The sequence below is a fragment of the Poecilia formosa genome, unplaced genomic scaffold (assembly GCF_000485575.1).
Source record: "Poecilia formosa unplaced genomic scaffold, Poecilia_formosa-5.1.2 Scaffold308, whole genome shotgun sequence".
NCBI lineage: Eukaryota > Metazoa > Chordata > Actinopteri > Cyprinodontiformes > Poeciliidae > Poecilia > Poecilia formosa.
In genome coordinates this window covers 434,044-449,484 of record NW_006800247.1, presented here as the reverse complement: position 1 = coordinate 449,484, position 15,441 = coordinate 434,044, and the positions used below count along the sequence as shown (strand labels likewise).

General features: G+C 39.3%; 2 protein-coding genes across 6 annotated transcripts in view; one reads left to right on the top strand and one right to left on the bottom strand.

Annotated features, from left to right (window-relative positions):
• Window positions 1–5,800, top strand: part of LOC103152352 (tectonic-3) — a 9,019-nt gene extending 3,219 nt beyond the window's left edge. Inside the window, exons 5-15 of one of the 3 annotated variants that reach the window (XM_016661049.1) lie at window positions 17–154; window positions 234–342; window positions 688–800; window positions 1,101–1,142; window positions 1,239–1,313; window positions 1,385–1,504; window positions 2,221–2,331; window positions 2,407–2,510; window positions 3,611–3,758; window positions 4,641–4,775; window positions 5,454–5,800. In XM_016661049.1, coding sequence (XP_016516535.1) covers window positions 17–154; window positions 234–342; window positions 688–800; window positions 1,101–1,142; window positions 1,239–1,313; window positions 1,385–1,504; window positions 2,221–2,331; window positions 2,407–2,510; window positions 3,611–3,758; window positions 4,641–4,775; window positions 5,454–5,714 — 1,356 coding nt within the window. In that variant the 3' untranslated portion in view covers window positions 5,715–5,800. Of the gene's footprint in view, window positions 1–16; window positions 155–233; window positions 343–687; window positions 801–1,100; window positions 1,314–1,384; window positions 1,505–2,220; window positions 2,332–2,406; window positions 2,511–3,610; window positions 3,759–4,640; window positions 4,776–5,453 lie in introns of all 3 variants that reach the window. The other 2 variants (XM_016661048.1, XM_016661047.1) reach the window with 2 other exon arrangements.
• Window positions 5,801–6,050: 250 nt separating this feature from the next.
• mto1 (mitochondrial tRNA translation optimization 1) lies at window positions 6,051–15,439 on the bottom strand. Of its 3 annotated transcripts, none has more exons than XM_016661046.1 (13): window positions 15,361–15,439; window positions 13,585–13,787; window positions 13,317–13,516; window positions 12,479–12,596; window positions 11,882–12,180; window positions 11,677–11,789; window positions 10,166–10,356; window positions 9,166–9,296; window positions 8,180–8,384; window positions 7,525–7,693; window positions 7,330–7,439; window positions 6,416–6,573; window positions 6,051–6,328 (listed from the first exon to the last, which is right to left on the bottom strand). In XM_016661046.1, exons 2-13 carry the CDS (start codon window positions 13,781–13,783, stop codon window positions 6,164–6,166), a joined length of 2,058 nt encoding a protein of 685 aa, XP_016516532.1. In that variant the 5' UTR covers window positions 13,784–13,787; window positions 15,361–15,439; the 3' UTR covers window positions 6,051–6,163. The 3 variants fall into 3 exon arrangements, with proteins under 3 accessions (XP_016516532.1, XP_007572853.1, XP_007572852.1); XM_007572791.2 differs by lacking the exon at window positions 15,361–15,439 and adding an exon at window positions 14,991–15,107 and having other exon boundaries at window positions 13,585–13,799; XM_007572790.2 differs by lacking the exon at window positions 15,361–15,439 and adding an exon at window positions 14,991–15,107.
• Window positions 15,440–15,441: the final 2 nt, after the last annotated feature.

The following is a 15,441-nucleotide window of genomic DNA, read 5'->3' as shown; positions in this document are numbered from 1 at the left end:
AGCGCCGCCGTGTCTTCCTGCAGCAGCAGCGCCGCCGTGTCTTCCTGCAGCAGCAGCGCTGCCATGTCTTCCTGCTGTGACTCAGTCAGTTGATTTCTACTATTTCTCATCTCGAGAATATCCGATCCCAGCATACAGGAGACATTTTCACCAGGTAAATACCTATAATACACAAAGGCAATTCAGGGAATGTGTTTTCTCTTCCTTTTTTGATAGAGAAAATGTTTTTCTAGGTTGATGATCTTATCCAGACGTTTTGGTCCAACTTCTCAGCGCAAGGCCTCCTCCGTCAGCCGGCTCCTGGTGCCGCCTCCTCCTTCTGCTTCAACCGTAACCCTGCAAGTAAGTTCACACCGCATGAAAAGTTAAACTGCTGAGTCTCACAGTGAACCAGATTTTCCCCAAATAGACTCAGATGGAAACCTGCCAGGTAGCTTTTTATGTTTGGAGTTTAATTAACTTTGAAAGAGAAACAAATATTACCGAACTTGGTATTTTATCAGAGGACGTCTTTTGTTAAACATCTTGGTTTCTGCGCTTCTACCAATAAAAGATGACCAGATTTTTAAAATGCACTTTTTTTTCTTTATATTTGCAAACTTACCTAATAAAATAATATCTTAAAGCAGAGGTTTCTGTGTTTGTTGAATTTTTAATCTCACTGCTTTTTGTGTTTGTTTTCTTCAGAGTTTTTGAGATCTACGTCGCTGTCCTGCACCCGGATGGTGACCTCTCAGTCCTGCACCACCGATCCGGATCTCAGCTCCATCTCTTACTATTTTAACATGAGTCTCATAGCGGTCAGTAAGTCCAGATGAACTCTTTTAAAAATATACGCACCAGGGCTGGTGGCTTAAAAATAAAATTTAAGAGTTTGACCTGAATTCAAAATTCAAATAAATAGAAGCTGTAAAACAAAATGACGGCCTTGACATCACTCTGAACTTTGAAAACTCAAGAAATACATTGGTGGGGAAAAAAATCCAGAAAATCCAGATTTCCAAAAATCTAAATAATAAGACTGATTTACCGCTGAGCCTTGATTCATACTGCATGTTCTCTTGCATCAGACTGATGAAGCCTGTGTTTCATTGTTACAGGTTCCAACAACTGACAAAATTAAAATAAGATCAGATCTTTTGGTAAAGAAACACCTGACAGTTTCATCTTTTTGTTGTTTTAAAATAATTTGGTGTAAACAAAGATGGCGGTACGTTAATAAGGCTGTTTATTTTCAGGTCCCTGTTATACCGCTGTCAGACTGGCCTGCACCTGTCAAACAAAACGGGTTTTGTTTAGATGTTGTGAAAACGGTGAGGAGGCGCATAAATGTGCTTTTAATCCGAACTGAAGCTTCTAACTCAGCTGCGCTCGTTTCCTGCAGGTACAGTTTTTGGTTTACTACACACCCAAAGGGGAGCTGAGGAACGCATCCATCAACTTCACCCTGACTGACGTTCCCTTTGAGCAGCTGGTCCTCCAGACACACTCTGTAGAATTTCACGTAAATTTTTACTCAGTATCTTCGTCTCCATTAACCTTCAAGTTCAGCTTATTGGAATTATGAAATAAATGTGCTTAAAGCTTATCTTTATCGATAAAATGTTTTTTTGCTAGGGTTAGGTGGTTTTTCAGTCGTATCGGAAACACGTTTTTCACGTCACAGGAGTCACGTCATCAACGTGACATAATAAAGAGCAGACCCCGCATTGGCTGCTGGAGCACAGGAAATACGGCGGCCATCTTGGAGCGGTTGTCTGTCCTACTAAACAGCGGAAGAAGTTTCGGCACTGCGGATATTTTTATTCAAATCGACGGACTTTTGACATGAGGGGGATAAATTTTCACTAGTATGATGGACATATTATAGTTTATATTTTGTGATTAGACTGTTTATGTGCTGTATTTACGTCCACCGGCGAAATTCTAGCTAATATTGTTTATAGTACTTGGTGTAATACAGAAAACAAAAACAAACCAATCTCTTCCTACTTCTTCCTGTCGTCTTCTTCAGCGTTTTCGCCAGTAGTAACGTCATGGTGTTGATCACGTGACTCGTGAAGAAGGGTTTTCATTGCATTTTTTGCGAAACTTTTAAACGAAAAGCGTGAGTTCTTTTTGAAATTAGCGTGTTTCCATTAAGCGTATTTATTTTTGTAATTTCAGTTCTTGGATATTTTATGGTTTCTGGAAATGCAGCTCATGGTGTCTTTTATGAAGCTGTTACAGCGGGACACTTCCAAGCCCACACAGGCCCCACCAAACCCACCTCCAGTTGGACTGAGAAAGGGATCTGCTGTCATGGCGCTTATTGACGGAGAAATGCAGCCGGTATCCTTGAAACAAAGTAACTGAAGTTTGATTATTATCGGCATAAATGCATCTTCTTCCTTGACGGTGGATTAGTTGAAGTCGCTTGGCGTTTCAGAAGGTGGCAGGTGTTCCTCTGATCCCAGCAGGTTATCGCCCATCCTCTTTACACACAACACCATAAGTGGCTGCACATTCAGGTGAGCAGACATCAGGGCTTAGTGTAAAAATATATATCTTTGTGACCAACTGGTGTATTTTGTTGCAGTAAACTTTGGATTGAATATAGATTATATTTATTTATTTTTTGTAAACATATTTAGGGTTAGAATTAGGATAAATTGGTGTCTGCTAGACTGCTATTAATCATTGTTAGTAATCGGTAAATCAAATATTTTGACAGTTGGATTAAAAAATGGGACATTCTGCAGATTTTTCAAATAACAATTTAAGCTTTTTATATAAAATAAACTGCATTACTTTAGTAAATATGAACTCTGCTGCTTGATTTTTGTATAAAACATATTTACAGACCAACATGGTTTTAATCAGATGTTAAAAAAATGTGGGGATTTGAAATGAAAAGTAAAATATCATCAGCATAAAGGGAAACGTCACATTCAGTACAACTAAGGCTGGAGCGATTAATCGGCTCAATCATAATGAATTGATTATTGAAATAATCGTCAACTAATTTAGTAATTGATTAATTGTTTACTGGAGTACACAGACTGGCTAAAAAAAAAACAATAATTTGCTGAAAAACCCCCATATATTCACAGCAGTAATTAGGCCAAAACTGTACAGATGATAAATCACTTACTAAATTAGTTGACAATTATTTTAATAATCTATTCATCACAATTAGTTCAATTAATCGTTTCAGCTATAATTGCACTTTATGCTGATGATATTTTACTTTTTATTTGAAAACCAGAAATTTATTTTTCTTTAAATATGTTTTAACCAAAACTCCTCAAGGGGCGTAGTTTATATTAACTAGTTTGTTTTCCTGTTTTAAAAAGTAAACAAATTGTTTATTTTCATCTTTTCATGATTGTATATAAATGGCATAAGTGGTTAATTTAAAAAAATCTGCAGAATCCATCATTTTTCATTTTCAGTTAATCAAAATATTAGATTAATTGATTAGCAATATAATCATTAGTTGCAGCCTTTCAGACACCAGTTTATCCTCCTTCTGACCTTATAAGTGAAATTGTTTTCTAGGGGCACAACACCAGTTTTAAACAAACTAAAACCCTAAAAAGTATTTTATTTCCTCTCCTATGCTGTCCAGTTCTGAAACTCAGAATTGCACTGAGCTGCGTTCACAGATTTATGAGATCTTCCGAGGATCCACTGCTCCCGATGAGATCGCCATGAACTCAGGCCTCCAGCCAAACTGGACTAGAATCCTGATACAGGACTGTCTGATCGATCCGCAGGTACGCTTCAGTTTGGTATTTTCTAAGAAAATAATTGGGGAAACATGTCAGCCTCTTGACAAAGCTGAAAGCCAAAACGGATCAGGCTTGTAGCTGAAACTGGAGCAAACTGCTCAAGTAAACTGGGTTGGGAAAGAAATCCATGCCACACTTTTTAGATGAATGAAAAAATAAAGAATCGTGTGTCATTTTCCTTCTACTTCACTTTCACTAACTACTTTGTGTTGTTCGGTCTCATACAGTGCTTTAAAATGAAAAGTATTCACCCCCTTGAATGATTTACCCTTTATATTGCGTTAACAAATCAATTGTAAATAAAAATATTTGGCTTTTTGAATAAAAATGACAAAATAACATCTTTCATGTCAAAATGAAATGTGATTTATGTTAAATAACTGTTTAAATTATGTATGACTGAATAAATATCCACCTCCCTTATATTGGTATTTAAATACTTATTAAATATTATCTAGTCGTTGCGCCCCTAGTGGTGCCGTGAAGGTACTGGATGGAGTAGTTAGACATTTTTTAGTCATTCAAACTTATGTTTTACGATCCACATTAACACGAATCCTGATGTAACAAATTGATAAAAGGAGGTGTAAAATAATGTATTTCAGTCAGAAATTCACAAATTCAATGAGCAAAAATGTGCATTTTATACAAAATAAGTTTGATAGCAGTGGCTTTAGTATGCTATCACTTTAGCATTCAAAGTTGACAGAAATAAAAACAAAGTAACAAAGGAGCTTTGTGTTATTAGTATTGAATGATTGAGATCAATCAGTCTACTTCAGATTAACTCGGGTGATCTCTATTCCACTCATTGTGAGGCTACTGTTGTATCACAATCATTGTAACATTTCTCTCCATGTTCTACAGGAGTCATGTGAATCAGGCTGCAGCCTTCCTCTCTCTTTCTCCATCCAAATTATTTGGGCTCGTCAGGGATTCATCGAGGTTCCTCAGAACTACATCTTGGGAGCCAAATTTCTCTTCCGCTGTCAAAACGTCCAGGTGCAGAAACTCGCTTATCCTTAAAACTACGACCGCATATTATGGCCATTGCAGATTAAAAAAGGAGTACATTTCCACCAAAAGAGCTAAAATTTTTAGATTAATCTTAGACATTTGAGAAAAAAACAAGGACATTTCTGAGCTCCAAGCTGAACATTTGCAAAAAAAAAAAAAAGTAGAAATTTTTACATTAATCTAAGAAAATTTCTAGAAAAAATGTGGAAATTACCGACTTTCTTACTTGGAATTTAAAATCTCCTAAAGTCAAAAATGTAACTTTTGGGAGTCCGAAATTTTACTTTTTCTTTAGAAAATTTCTGAGAATAATCTCAAAATTAGATTTTTTTTCTAGCAATTTTTCAGCAGTTCAAAGTAAAACATTTTTCAAGTGTTTCCTAGAAAATTTCTGAGATAATTCTCAAAATTTCAGAGTTTAGAAGATTTTAAATTTTTGACTTCTGAATTCAGAAAAGTTTCAGAAGTTGAACACTTTAAACTTTTGAAACCAAGATTTCTCCAAAATTCTTATTTAGAAAATTTGAGATAAATTTCAAATTTTCTGAAATGTTTTTGGCAGAAATGTGTTTTTTTTTCTATCTATAATGCCCCTAATATGTTGTTATAGAAAACACTGTAAAACTTTTCGGATCATTTCATCTGCATTTGTCTTCTCTCTAGTGTCCGTTATCATCTCCTCTCACCCTGACGGCCAAAGCCACCTTCGTAGAAACCACCGTTTACCCAGAAGCCCCCAGAGGCGTTCCTCAGCCCCACTGGAGGTTTCCGTTTGGCTTCTTCACGAGAGGCGCCGCGGAGCTGGACGGCCATCTTGATACGAGCGGCAGCAGCGCTGAGAAGGTCACATGGAGTTTAATGGCGTTCCCACTGTTGCTGCTCTCAGAGTTAGGACTCAGAAACTTTGACATAGAAATTTTTTAATTCTGCAGCTATATTTCAAAAATAAAACACTGTTTTACATGATGAATGTACAGAAGAGGATTAGGACCAATTGAAAAATATTCAGGCTTTAATCCCTGAGATTAAAGTCTGAATTCTGACTTTAATCTCAGAATTCAGTTTTTTTCTCAGAATCAGAAATGTTTAAATTGTTTATGCACAATAAGGCAAAACTCAAATCTACCAATTATATTTGGGAGATTTTGGGCTTAAATTTCAGATTTACAAATCCTCTAACGAGAAAGAAACAGTTGTATGATTTAATTTACTAACACCTAAGAACATTTGGTTATTTATTTGGATTTCGACTAGTCAGAATTTTGAGATTAAAGTCAGAATTTTATTACATATTTCCTCCTCCTTCTGAATGAAAGACTTGTATATTTTTCCCAGAATAAATGTTTTTTTTTTTTTTACTTTCTCAGTCTCTCTTATTGAGGTAAAGATGCATTTCTTCTGCACGGCTCCTCTCCTCTTTCCTCCTCATGGTCCGCTTGCTTCCTCCTGCTCTCCCGCCTCCTTGTAAAGTGAACGTAATTGAAGAGATTGGCGATGGCCGCAGGGGTCATGCCTTGCAGACGGGTAGCAGCTCCCAGCTAGCCGGCAGACACGGCGATAAGTTAAGAAAAGAATGAACTTCTTAATGTCACAAATACAAAAAACGCAGGAAAATTCAGACTCACTGTGGTCGGTCGGAATCTGTCGAGGATTTCCCTGACTTCCTGCGACAGAGACACGGGCAGAGTGAAGTAGTCGATGTCCTGCGGCAGAGACATGTTCTCCTCGCTCTGAATCCTCTTGATCTCGCTCCTGTTTTGGTCGTTGTGGGGTTTGTACACGGCTGCATGACAGACGGGAGTCAAGATTATTAAATGTTCGAAACTCAAGAAAATTATTTCCTATGAGGGAGCAGTAGGGCCATACCAAGAAAAAATAAAATCACGAGAAAGTCACTAGTATTACGAGAATAAACTTGAAATAATATGAGAATAAAGTAGAAAGGATGAGAATAAAGTCATAATATTAGAACAGTTATATTTATAGAATAAAGTTGTAATATTATGATTTTATTCTTGTAATACTACAACCATATTCTCATATTATTTTGACTTTGTTTCCATATTAGTAAGACTTTACTCGTATTAATTCAACTTTATTCTCGTATGACTTTATTCCCATAATATTGACTTTTTATTCTCGTAATTTTGACTTTCTTCTCATGACAGTACCACAACTTTACTCCCATATTATTTAAACTCTTCTTGTATGACTTCCTTCTCGTATTATAAGTTTATTCTCGTATTGTTACTTTATTTTTGTACGACTTTATTCTCATAATATTCCAACTTTATTCTCGTATTGTTACTTTATTTTCGTACGACTTTATTCTCATAATATTCCAACTTTATTCTCATAGTTTATATTTTTTATTTTACTTAACTCCGTCATAATTTCATAATAAAACATCCAGATAAATGTGTCGGCATTAAGGCCATCAAAAAACAATCAAAATCTGACTTTGAACTCTTAATCCTGTGTCCCTGGGTTTACAGTGAGATCGTTGTGTTAACGTGGAATGTCAGAAGTCAGGTTTCACCCTCTATTTTGAGTCTTTGTGAGAACTCCATGTACGGTGAAAGGCACTCAGGAAAGACAGAAGCTAACATTTCGAAGGAGACGTCCTTGTACTCCAGCAGGTCCATCCCGCTGGAAGGAAAACAAACCAGAACCAAAAATAAACCGGGGATGTTACTGAAACCTTTGTAGTTTTGGTTCAACCGACCGGACTCACCTGAGCGTCTGGTTCTTGTTTTCGCTCATGCTGATTCCCGGCAGCTTCTTCCTCCAACTGGTTGAGGACATTGTGAGAGCCTGGAGGGCGGCTATTGCATTCTGGAGACTGCAACGCACCCTAACTGCCTCATGGTGGCGCACAGCGGAGACGCATCCCAGCTCAAACCCTGATGGAGACGCAGAACAAGATGCTGTTCAGAGCTGCCCATAAATCGGTTCCATCGATTAGTCAAGATTTCTGGTTTTTGAAGATTTAACTTTTGGGAAATCTGGATTTTTTCTTTTGACTTGCCAGAGTCTTAATTAACTTATTCTTGCAATAAAGTCTGACTCCGGCAATACAACTTTATTCTCTTAATAAAGCCATATTACTAGGATAAAGTTGTATAATAGCTGAAATATTACCAGCATAAAGTCTTAATATTACTGGAATAAATCTGTACAATTACAAGAATATAGTTATAAGCCAGAGTCATAATATTATTACAAAAACCAAAATGCTCATAGCCTGGCCCTAATGCTCCGTCATACAACTCGCAGAATGGATGATTGAAATGATTTGGTCTGAAAAAAACAAGATTTTATTTTTAAGCTATGTCACCCAGCCCAAGCTGGCGCCTTATGAAGGAAACCAGTCAGACACGGAGGGCTACCTTTCATCGTAAGGCGGAGATCAGCGTTGTCCGGCCTCAGAGAAGTCCGAAACTCCGCCCGGCTGGTGAACATGCGGTACGGTTCGGTAACTCCTCGACTCACCAGGTCATCAACGAGGACGCCGATGTAGCTCTCTGTCCGAGACAGCGCCGCCGGAGGCTGGGAGAGTGCGCGGCGGGCGGCGTTCACCCCCGCCCACAGCCCCTGTACAGAACACCACCGGAGAAACATGATTCATTTCCTGTTTTCTTCTTCTCTGATCGCTACGGTTAAACCCAAAATTATTAATTAACTATAGCTAGGCTGGATGCTATCTAGGTAACTGACTTACTATTAATTTTCAATTAATGGTTTATTAGGTTTATTAGATTAAAATTAGATCCAATCATTTGCTAATGACGTCTATTAAACCTTCTTTTAGTGTTGTAGTTTGGCCGCCATCCAGCAGAGGGCCCCGTTGGTGATCCTGAAGCGGGGGATCAGCAACAGGAATGATACAGGATTTAAAGATGGCGGACACACCAGAACGGGGACGATTCCAAAGTCAGGGATGGGATCAAAAGTAAACTGTATGCGTTACTGTTTTAAAATATAAGCGTTCGAAAAACTTTAAGTTGTTTAGACATTTAAACCATCGACAAGAACTTTATGTTATCACCTTAATAGCGCTCATTCAGCAGTTCTTAATGGCGGAGCGAGTCAATATCATTCAAAAATTATTGGTTAGCCTAGCTACAAAAGTGGGAGATATAATTGAGCAAAATGAGAACAATGGATAACATGTATCTCTTCTGAGCATTTGAGTTTAAAATAATCTTTGTTTTGATTTTAAGCAGTTATAATTGGGGCTTCATTCTGAATATTTTTTCAAGGTATACTGTTACTGACATACTGACTGTATACTGACAGTTTGCTGGGAATTTAATTAAAACGATTATGCAGCTCTATCCAAAGCCTTAAGTTATTTTTGAGCTTCGGGAATCACCTGTGCAGCTGCCTCTTCGTAACCCGTCGTCCCGTTGATCTGACCGGCCAGAAAAAGTCCCTGCGTGTTTTTTACCTGCAGCGCGGGACTCAGCTGGGTGGGACACACATAGTCATACTGCACACCATACCCTGCAGGGAGCGGGAGGTTTGTACGTGAAAAAAACAAGCAGATGTGTTTGCATTAACCATAAAATTTCACAAAATTGGAATTTTGAAAATAAATTTGCTTGATGAAAGGACAATTTTAAAAAGCACTTTTTTGATTAAAAAAACGGGTTTTGCCTAGGTTATTCGCTGCATTGAAATTGGCATATTTCACAAAACTGCAATGGAAACACTTATTTTGCATCATACAAGTCATGTGATCAATAAACGGATGTTACCAGTGGCAGAAAAGATGAATGAAACCACAGGAAGTGGTAGGAGGCTGATGGTGCAGGAGGTTTTTTTTAATGATTTAACTGTGAACAAACTTATTCATATGTATAGAGAAGGATAAGGGCCACTAAAAATAATTCTAACTTTAATCTCAAAATGTAGACTATTTTTTCTAAAATCTAACTTTAAACAGAATTTTGATTTAAATTTCCAGAATTCAGGTAATAATCTCAGAATATTCTCTGGCTAATCTAAGAATTTTAACTTTATTTTCAGAATTCCATCCTTTTTTCCCCTCAGAATTTTGCCTTAAATCTCAAAATTTTGGCTTAATTGCAGAATTTCGACTTTTTTTCTCTGAATTCTGACTTTAGTCTTCTGCGATTTTGTTTCTGTCTTTAAAGTCAGTGGTCCTAATCCTCCTCTGTACACATTTGATTTTAATTGTGTTCCTTATTTCATGGAATCACTGGAGACCTTTTTGGGAAATTGTGTGTTTTTTTTTTTTTTTTTACATTAGTGGAATATTGACAAAGTTTTACATATATTTTTAATGGAGACGCATCTGCTGATGGCATCCATTTCCACTCTGGGTCAGGTTTTCCAGGTTTTTTGCGTACCTGGAGTGTGGATCTCCGCTCTGTGCAAGGGAGGGATTTCTCTGATGAGGCGCAGCTGCACGTCAGGAGGCATGGTCATGGACAGGCCCTGTGGGTACAAGAGGTCAGAAGTCAACCCCTCGGGCTCCAGCCACACCTGGTGACTTCTTCCTGGAAAGCGCAGCACCCTGGACTCAATGGAGGGGCAATATCTGAGAGAGAAAAACACAGAGATTAAATGTTTCTGCTTCACTTCAACTGGATCAAAAATCAGCAGGAGGCTGAAGAGGCTGACAGCTTAACGCTGGAGCTGAGAGGCTTTCAGAAGGTGGGTGGGAGAAAACTGGAGCTACACATCACTCCAAATACACAGGAAAGGAAGGAAGAAAGAAGGAAAGGAGTTAAAGGAAAGTGTAGCAGGATTGTGAAGGATTCTGGCTTTACTGATGAACGGTGAGGTTTATTGGGATAAACCCTGAGTTTCACCATAAGAGCTGTAGCTCAAACACACACACAAAAAGACAATGTAAGCTACAAAAACACGCTTTTACAAACGTAACGTATCAACTAAAAATAACGTTCACTACTGAAAATATCAACTCTAATTCAAAACTATGCCCTAGTGCAGGGGTCACCAACTCCAGTCCTCAAGGGCTACCATCCTGCAACTTTTAGATTCACCTCTGCTCCAAAATGTCTGAATTCCCTCACCAGCATTCATTCCTCTCTGCAATAGGCTGGAAACGAGCAGTTTATTTGATCCAGGTGTGTTTGAGCAGAGATGCATCTAAAAGTTACAGGATGGTAGCCCTGCAGGACTGGAGTTGGTGACCCCTGGTCTAGTGTTTGTAAACAATAAAACAAATTCACCATTCCAACCGATCAAGATTAGAAATATCCTTATTCACAAAATAAACAAACCTTGTGCTTCTATCAAGGGGGCCATTAATAAGATACATTTTACAACCTGGTTGCAACTTGTTTTCTGTTCCTTTCTGTCTTTAAGCTGCCGTTCCACAATATAAACAACGAAAGCTCCCTTATCAAAATAAAAGCATTAAATTAAAAACCAGAGGTTCGTCATATATTATACAAAATAAAACGAAGTAAATGCAATAAGTGCTAAATGGGAATACAAGAAATGAGGAGCTGAATTTGGGGTTATTTACATAAAGAATTGAAGAAGAAAGGAAGAAAAAGAAGGAATGATAGAAAGAAAGGAGGAAGGGAAAATGGAAGGAAAAAGCAAAGAAGAAAGAAGGAAAGGGACAAAGGAAGGATAGAAAGGAAAAAGGAAGGAAGGCATAAAACTAAGGAAAAGATGAAAAAAGAAAGGAATAAGGAAGCAAGGGGAGAAGAAAACGGTAAAAAAGGAAAAGAAGAAAAGGAAGCAAAGAAGGAAGGATAAATAAACACACAGATGATTATGTACAACGAGGGATTGATAAATGGAAAAACAGTGGTGGCAGCATAATGCTGGTCAGAGTGACAGTTGGGGGTGTAAATACTTTTTTGGTGAACTCTTTGTCTACCTGGGTCCTTTGGCGTCCTGCTGGATGTGGCAGTTCAGGTGGAGACTCTCCCTCACCACTCGCTCTACACCTGGAGTCGTGTAGGTCAGGTAACACGGCAGCTGCTCCTCCGGCTGTAGAAGTTTCAAAATAAAAGCATCTTCAGTGATTATGATGAAAATGTGCTGATGGACACAACCGAGTCAGAACCAATCTCGGACTGGACCTTGCAGCGGGTCTGAGTGTTCATGAAGCTGAACGGCGTCGGCTGGCGGTCCGGCGGGTGGAGCTTAGCCAGGGAAAGGTCCACTGAGTCTTTTAAAAGTCTGGGTGGGGTTCCGGTCCTCAGCCTGCCTACCCTCAGACCCAGCTGGTCCCTCAGCGTTTGGGTCAGGCCAGAACTTGACGGGGCGTCTCCAATCCGGCCTCCGGGGGACGAGGTCCGGCCCACGAAGAGCGACCCGGACAGGAAGGTACCGGTGGTCAGAACCACGGAGGAGGCGGAGATTGGCTGGCTCCCATTGGCTGATGGAAGGATTAAGAAACCACGGTGATGAAATCTGTTGCCATGGTGACGTAATCCGACCTGATATACCACTGACATCTTATATGTTAGAGAACAAAGTTAGTCTAGATTTTAAGACAAATTTATGTTAAAGGGACCCGACATTTTCAGGTCAACATTAAGTCAGTCAGGAAGGAAGGATGGAAAGAAGGAAAAAATGAAGAAAGGAAGGAAGGATGGAAAGAAGGAAAAAATGAAGAAAGGAAGGAAGGAAGGAAGGGCTCCCTGAATAAGATGTGGAAAATGACTGATGCGTACCGAGCCGTATCCCGGTGACTCTGTGGCGCCCAGGTTCTGCAGGGTTCGGATCCGACACCAGCAGCTCCTCCACTGATCCCTCCAGAACCTTCAGCCTGGGAGTGGACAGCAGCTCTGCCTGCAGGTAGAACAACTGGATCTGAGATTAAAGGATTTCACAAACATGAAAGGATCAAAGCAAAACTCCAGAAATGTTCCTGATGAGAGAATAACGTGATAACATGATGCTCAAAGCTCAAAAAAGTCAATTTTACTTATAGGGGTTACTGCCCTATAAGCCCTTTCTAACATTTGGCCCAGCGTGTGTGTGTGTGCGTGTGTGTGTGCACGTGCGTGTTGTAATGGAAAATTTTATAATGTGCTCTTCACCCCTTTTGTGCTTTAGATTGTGTCTGATGATGAGATCATGTCTGCAGGATCTCATCTTGAGATTGGCCAAGCTGCTCTCCTATAGACGTCTATGGTGCCATAACAGCAGGGGACGTCGTTGATCCTGGAGACTAAGTGTTACTTCCCCAACGTGGAACTTATCTGCCCTCTTTAGCATGAAAGAACAACCCCCTTTCCCTAACAATAGACAAACGGCCAGACCATCTGAGTTGGGCTCCACAGAATCCCTGGTACATAACAATCAGGGATTCACACCTACTGTCCAATGAAGTGTCTCTTCTCTGGCCAGAACCTATCCACTGTTGGTCAGAGCAGACTTGACTCTGTATTTCTGTTCTCACCTTGCAAGGTTTTAATAAATTTCTTATTTCTTCTCATCCAGACTCTTGCTAAAGTAATTTTTTCCACGACAGTGTGTGTGTGTGTGTGTGTGTGTGTGGGGGCGAACCTGAATGAACTCTCGGTAGCGCTGCCGGTCCAACTGGGCTCTTAGCCCCCACACGGCGGGGCCTTTGCTACGATTCAGGACGGAAAAGTTAATCCCCGCCCAGTCTCCAGCTCGGCCGCAGAGCCCATCCAGAGCGTCTACCTCCCTCACCAGGTGACCCTTACCTACGCCGCCCAGGGACGGGTTGCAGGATAGTGCGCCTGTGAGGAAGAAGCCACAGTGAGATCTCTAAATATCCACCCAGCCTCAATAAATCCATTCTTCGTACCGATTGTTTGTATTTTCTGTGTGACCAGGAGGGTCTCTGCCCCCACTCGGGCCGCTGCAGCCGCTGCCTCGGTTCCTGCGTGGCCTCCACCCACCACGATGACATCATACCGCTGTCTGGAGAGCTGACTGGCTCTCCTGGAAACCAGGAGCAAGACGCTGTGCACTGGGGGCAGCTTCTTTGTCAACATGTGAGACATACACCTGTCAAAATGGCTACAATCAGAGGCACAATTATATAAGCCTACATCTTCGAAAAGCAGAAGTGAAGTTTCCTGCACAACCAACAAGAATGGAGCAAGTGGTTTCTTGTTGGTAAGACAACAAAAAAGCACTTGTGTTTTCCAGCAGCCATTGTACAGCGCATACAGTGGTAAGACCAGCTGACCAAACATGCTGGAGCTCAGCTGGGGTTGCTAGGTAATGGCGCAGTTCTGACTGGGACTTAAAAATTGCGAGGTTTTTGAAACACCTCATTTTCTGGACACCAAAAAACATTAACATATTGTCAGAAAATATCTGGGTGTTTTTTTTAAGTGCTTGGGTTATTTGTAGAAACAGCAGAGATCCAAGTGAAAGTACAAAACTTGAAAAAAGTGAATTTTCATAAAAGGTTTCCTTTAAATGCAATGAAAATACTTTTTTTTTTCCAAAGTTAGTTTTGCACTTTTAATACACAATGCTAACATTCTACATTCTTTTTTTTAAATATGAAATATTTGACTGGTAATGTTTATATCAATATTTATAAGTGAAGTGGGGAAAATTTGTTGATACACAATGCCGATAGGGTAATTTTTTATGTCTATGTGTGTCCAGGTTATACTTCAATCACCTGGGAAATACAAGATCGTTATACTATTTCTATGGAAGAGCTGAAAAAGAAAAAACAAAAGAATTCTGAGATTGATTTCTGAATTCGGAAATCAAAGACAGAATTCTGACTTTTTTCTCTGTATTCTGAGATAAAAAGCCAGAATTCTGCCAAAGAAAGTCAGAATACTGTCTTCTTGAATGCTGAGATTAATGTCAGAATACTTTAATTTCAGAATTTATCATTTTTTCTCCAGAATTTAGAGTCTTTCAAAACAGATTGGAATTCTGATATATAAAGTTAGAATTCCTTTTTTTAGTGCTCTAATCCACTTCCGTATAAAACCTTTAAATTGAAAGTGGTAAAAGTGGATGTACATTTCTGGCAAATCTTACAAACAGAATCAATTAATAATGAATTGGAGCCACAATATTAGCACTTTGTTGGTACAAAGCTCCCATACATACAACTAGTGTTGGTAATTCGCTTCCATATTTTGTAACTTTAAGAACATCCACAACTACCATTTACTATTAGGCATTACAGGTACTTACAGTTAGCCAACCAGAAAATAAAATCGTTGATTTGCTTACTGTATAACTTGAATCCAACAGAAACGGAGACCAAATCAGAAAAAATGTGAAACCCCAGCTATGTTACACAAATGCTCTTTACGGAGGCTGCCATGCTGTTTGGAGCACAGCGCCGTAATACCTGTGGTATAGGCGCACGCACAATTTTTGTGTGTCTATGACTTCGTATCATTTGAAATCTATTTAAAATTTATTCTTGAAGTTGGAGAAATTGAGTAAAAAAGCTACAACTTAATGTGCAAAGGTGGAGGGAGAAGATAGAATCGAACATTATCAAATGGAATAAAATATTGTAAACAAATAAGGATAGGTTGTTTGCCACGTGTACATTACAATACATCAATTTTTGTTTTTATCACCTGCTATATACCTGTATAGATCAAAGCGTGAATTAATGAACTCGTTGTTCTCTCACCGGTACGTGAAAAAAGCACGTCAACGCCCCCTCCCC

Excerpts from the sequence above, each read along its gene's own strand:
- mto1 (XM_016661046.1), bottom strand. The coding sequence starts at position 13,783 with ATGTCTCACATGTTGACAAAGAAGCTGCCCCCAGTGCACAGCGTCTTG. Across the intron at positions 12,181-12,478 it reads AGTCACCGGGATACGGCTCG|CCAATGGGAGCCAGCCAATC; the intron begins GTACGCATCAGT and ends TCCTTCCATCAG. Across the intron at positions 7,694-8,179 it reads TCTCCGCCTTACGATGAAAG|GGTTTGAGCTGGGATGCGTC; the intron begins GTAGCCCTCCGT and ends CGTCTCCATCAG.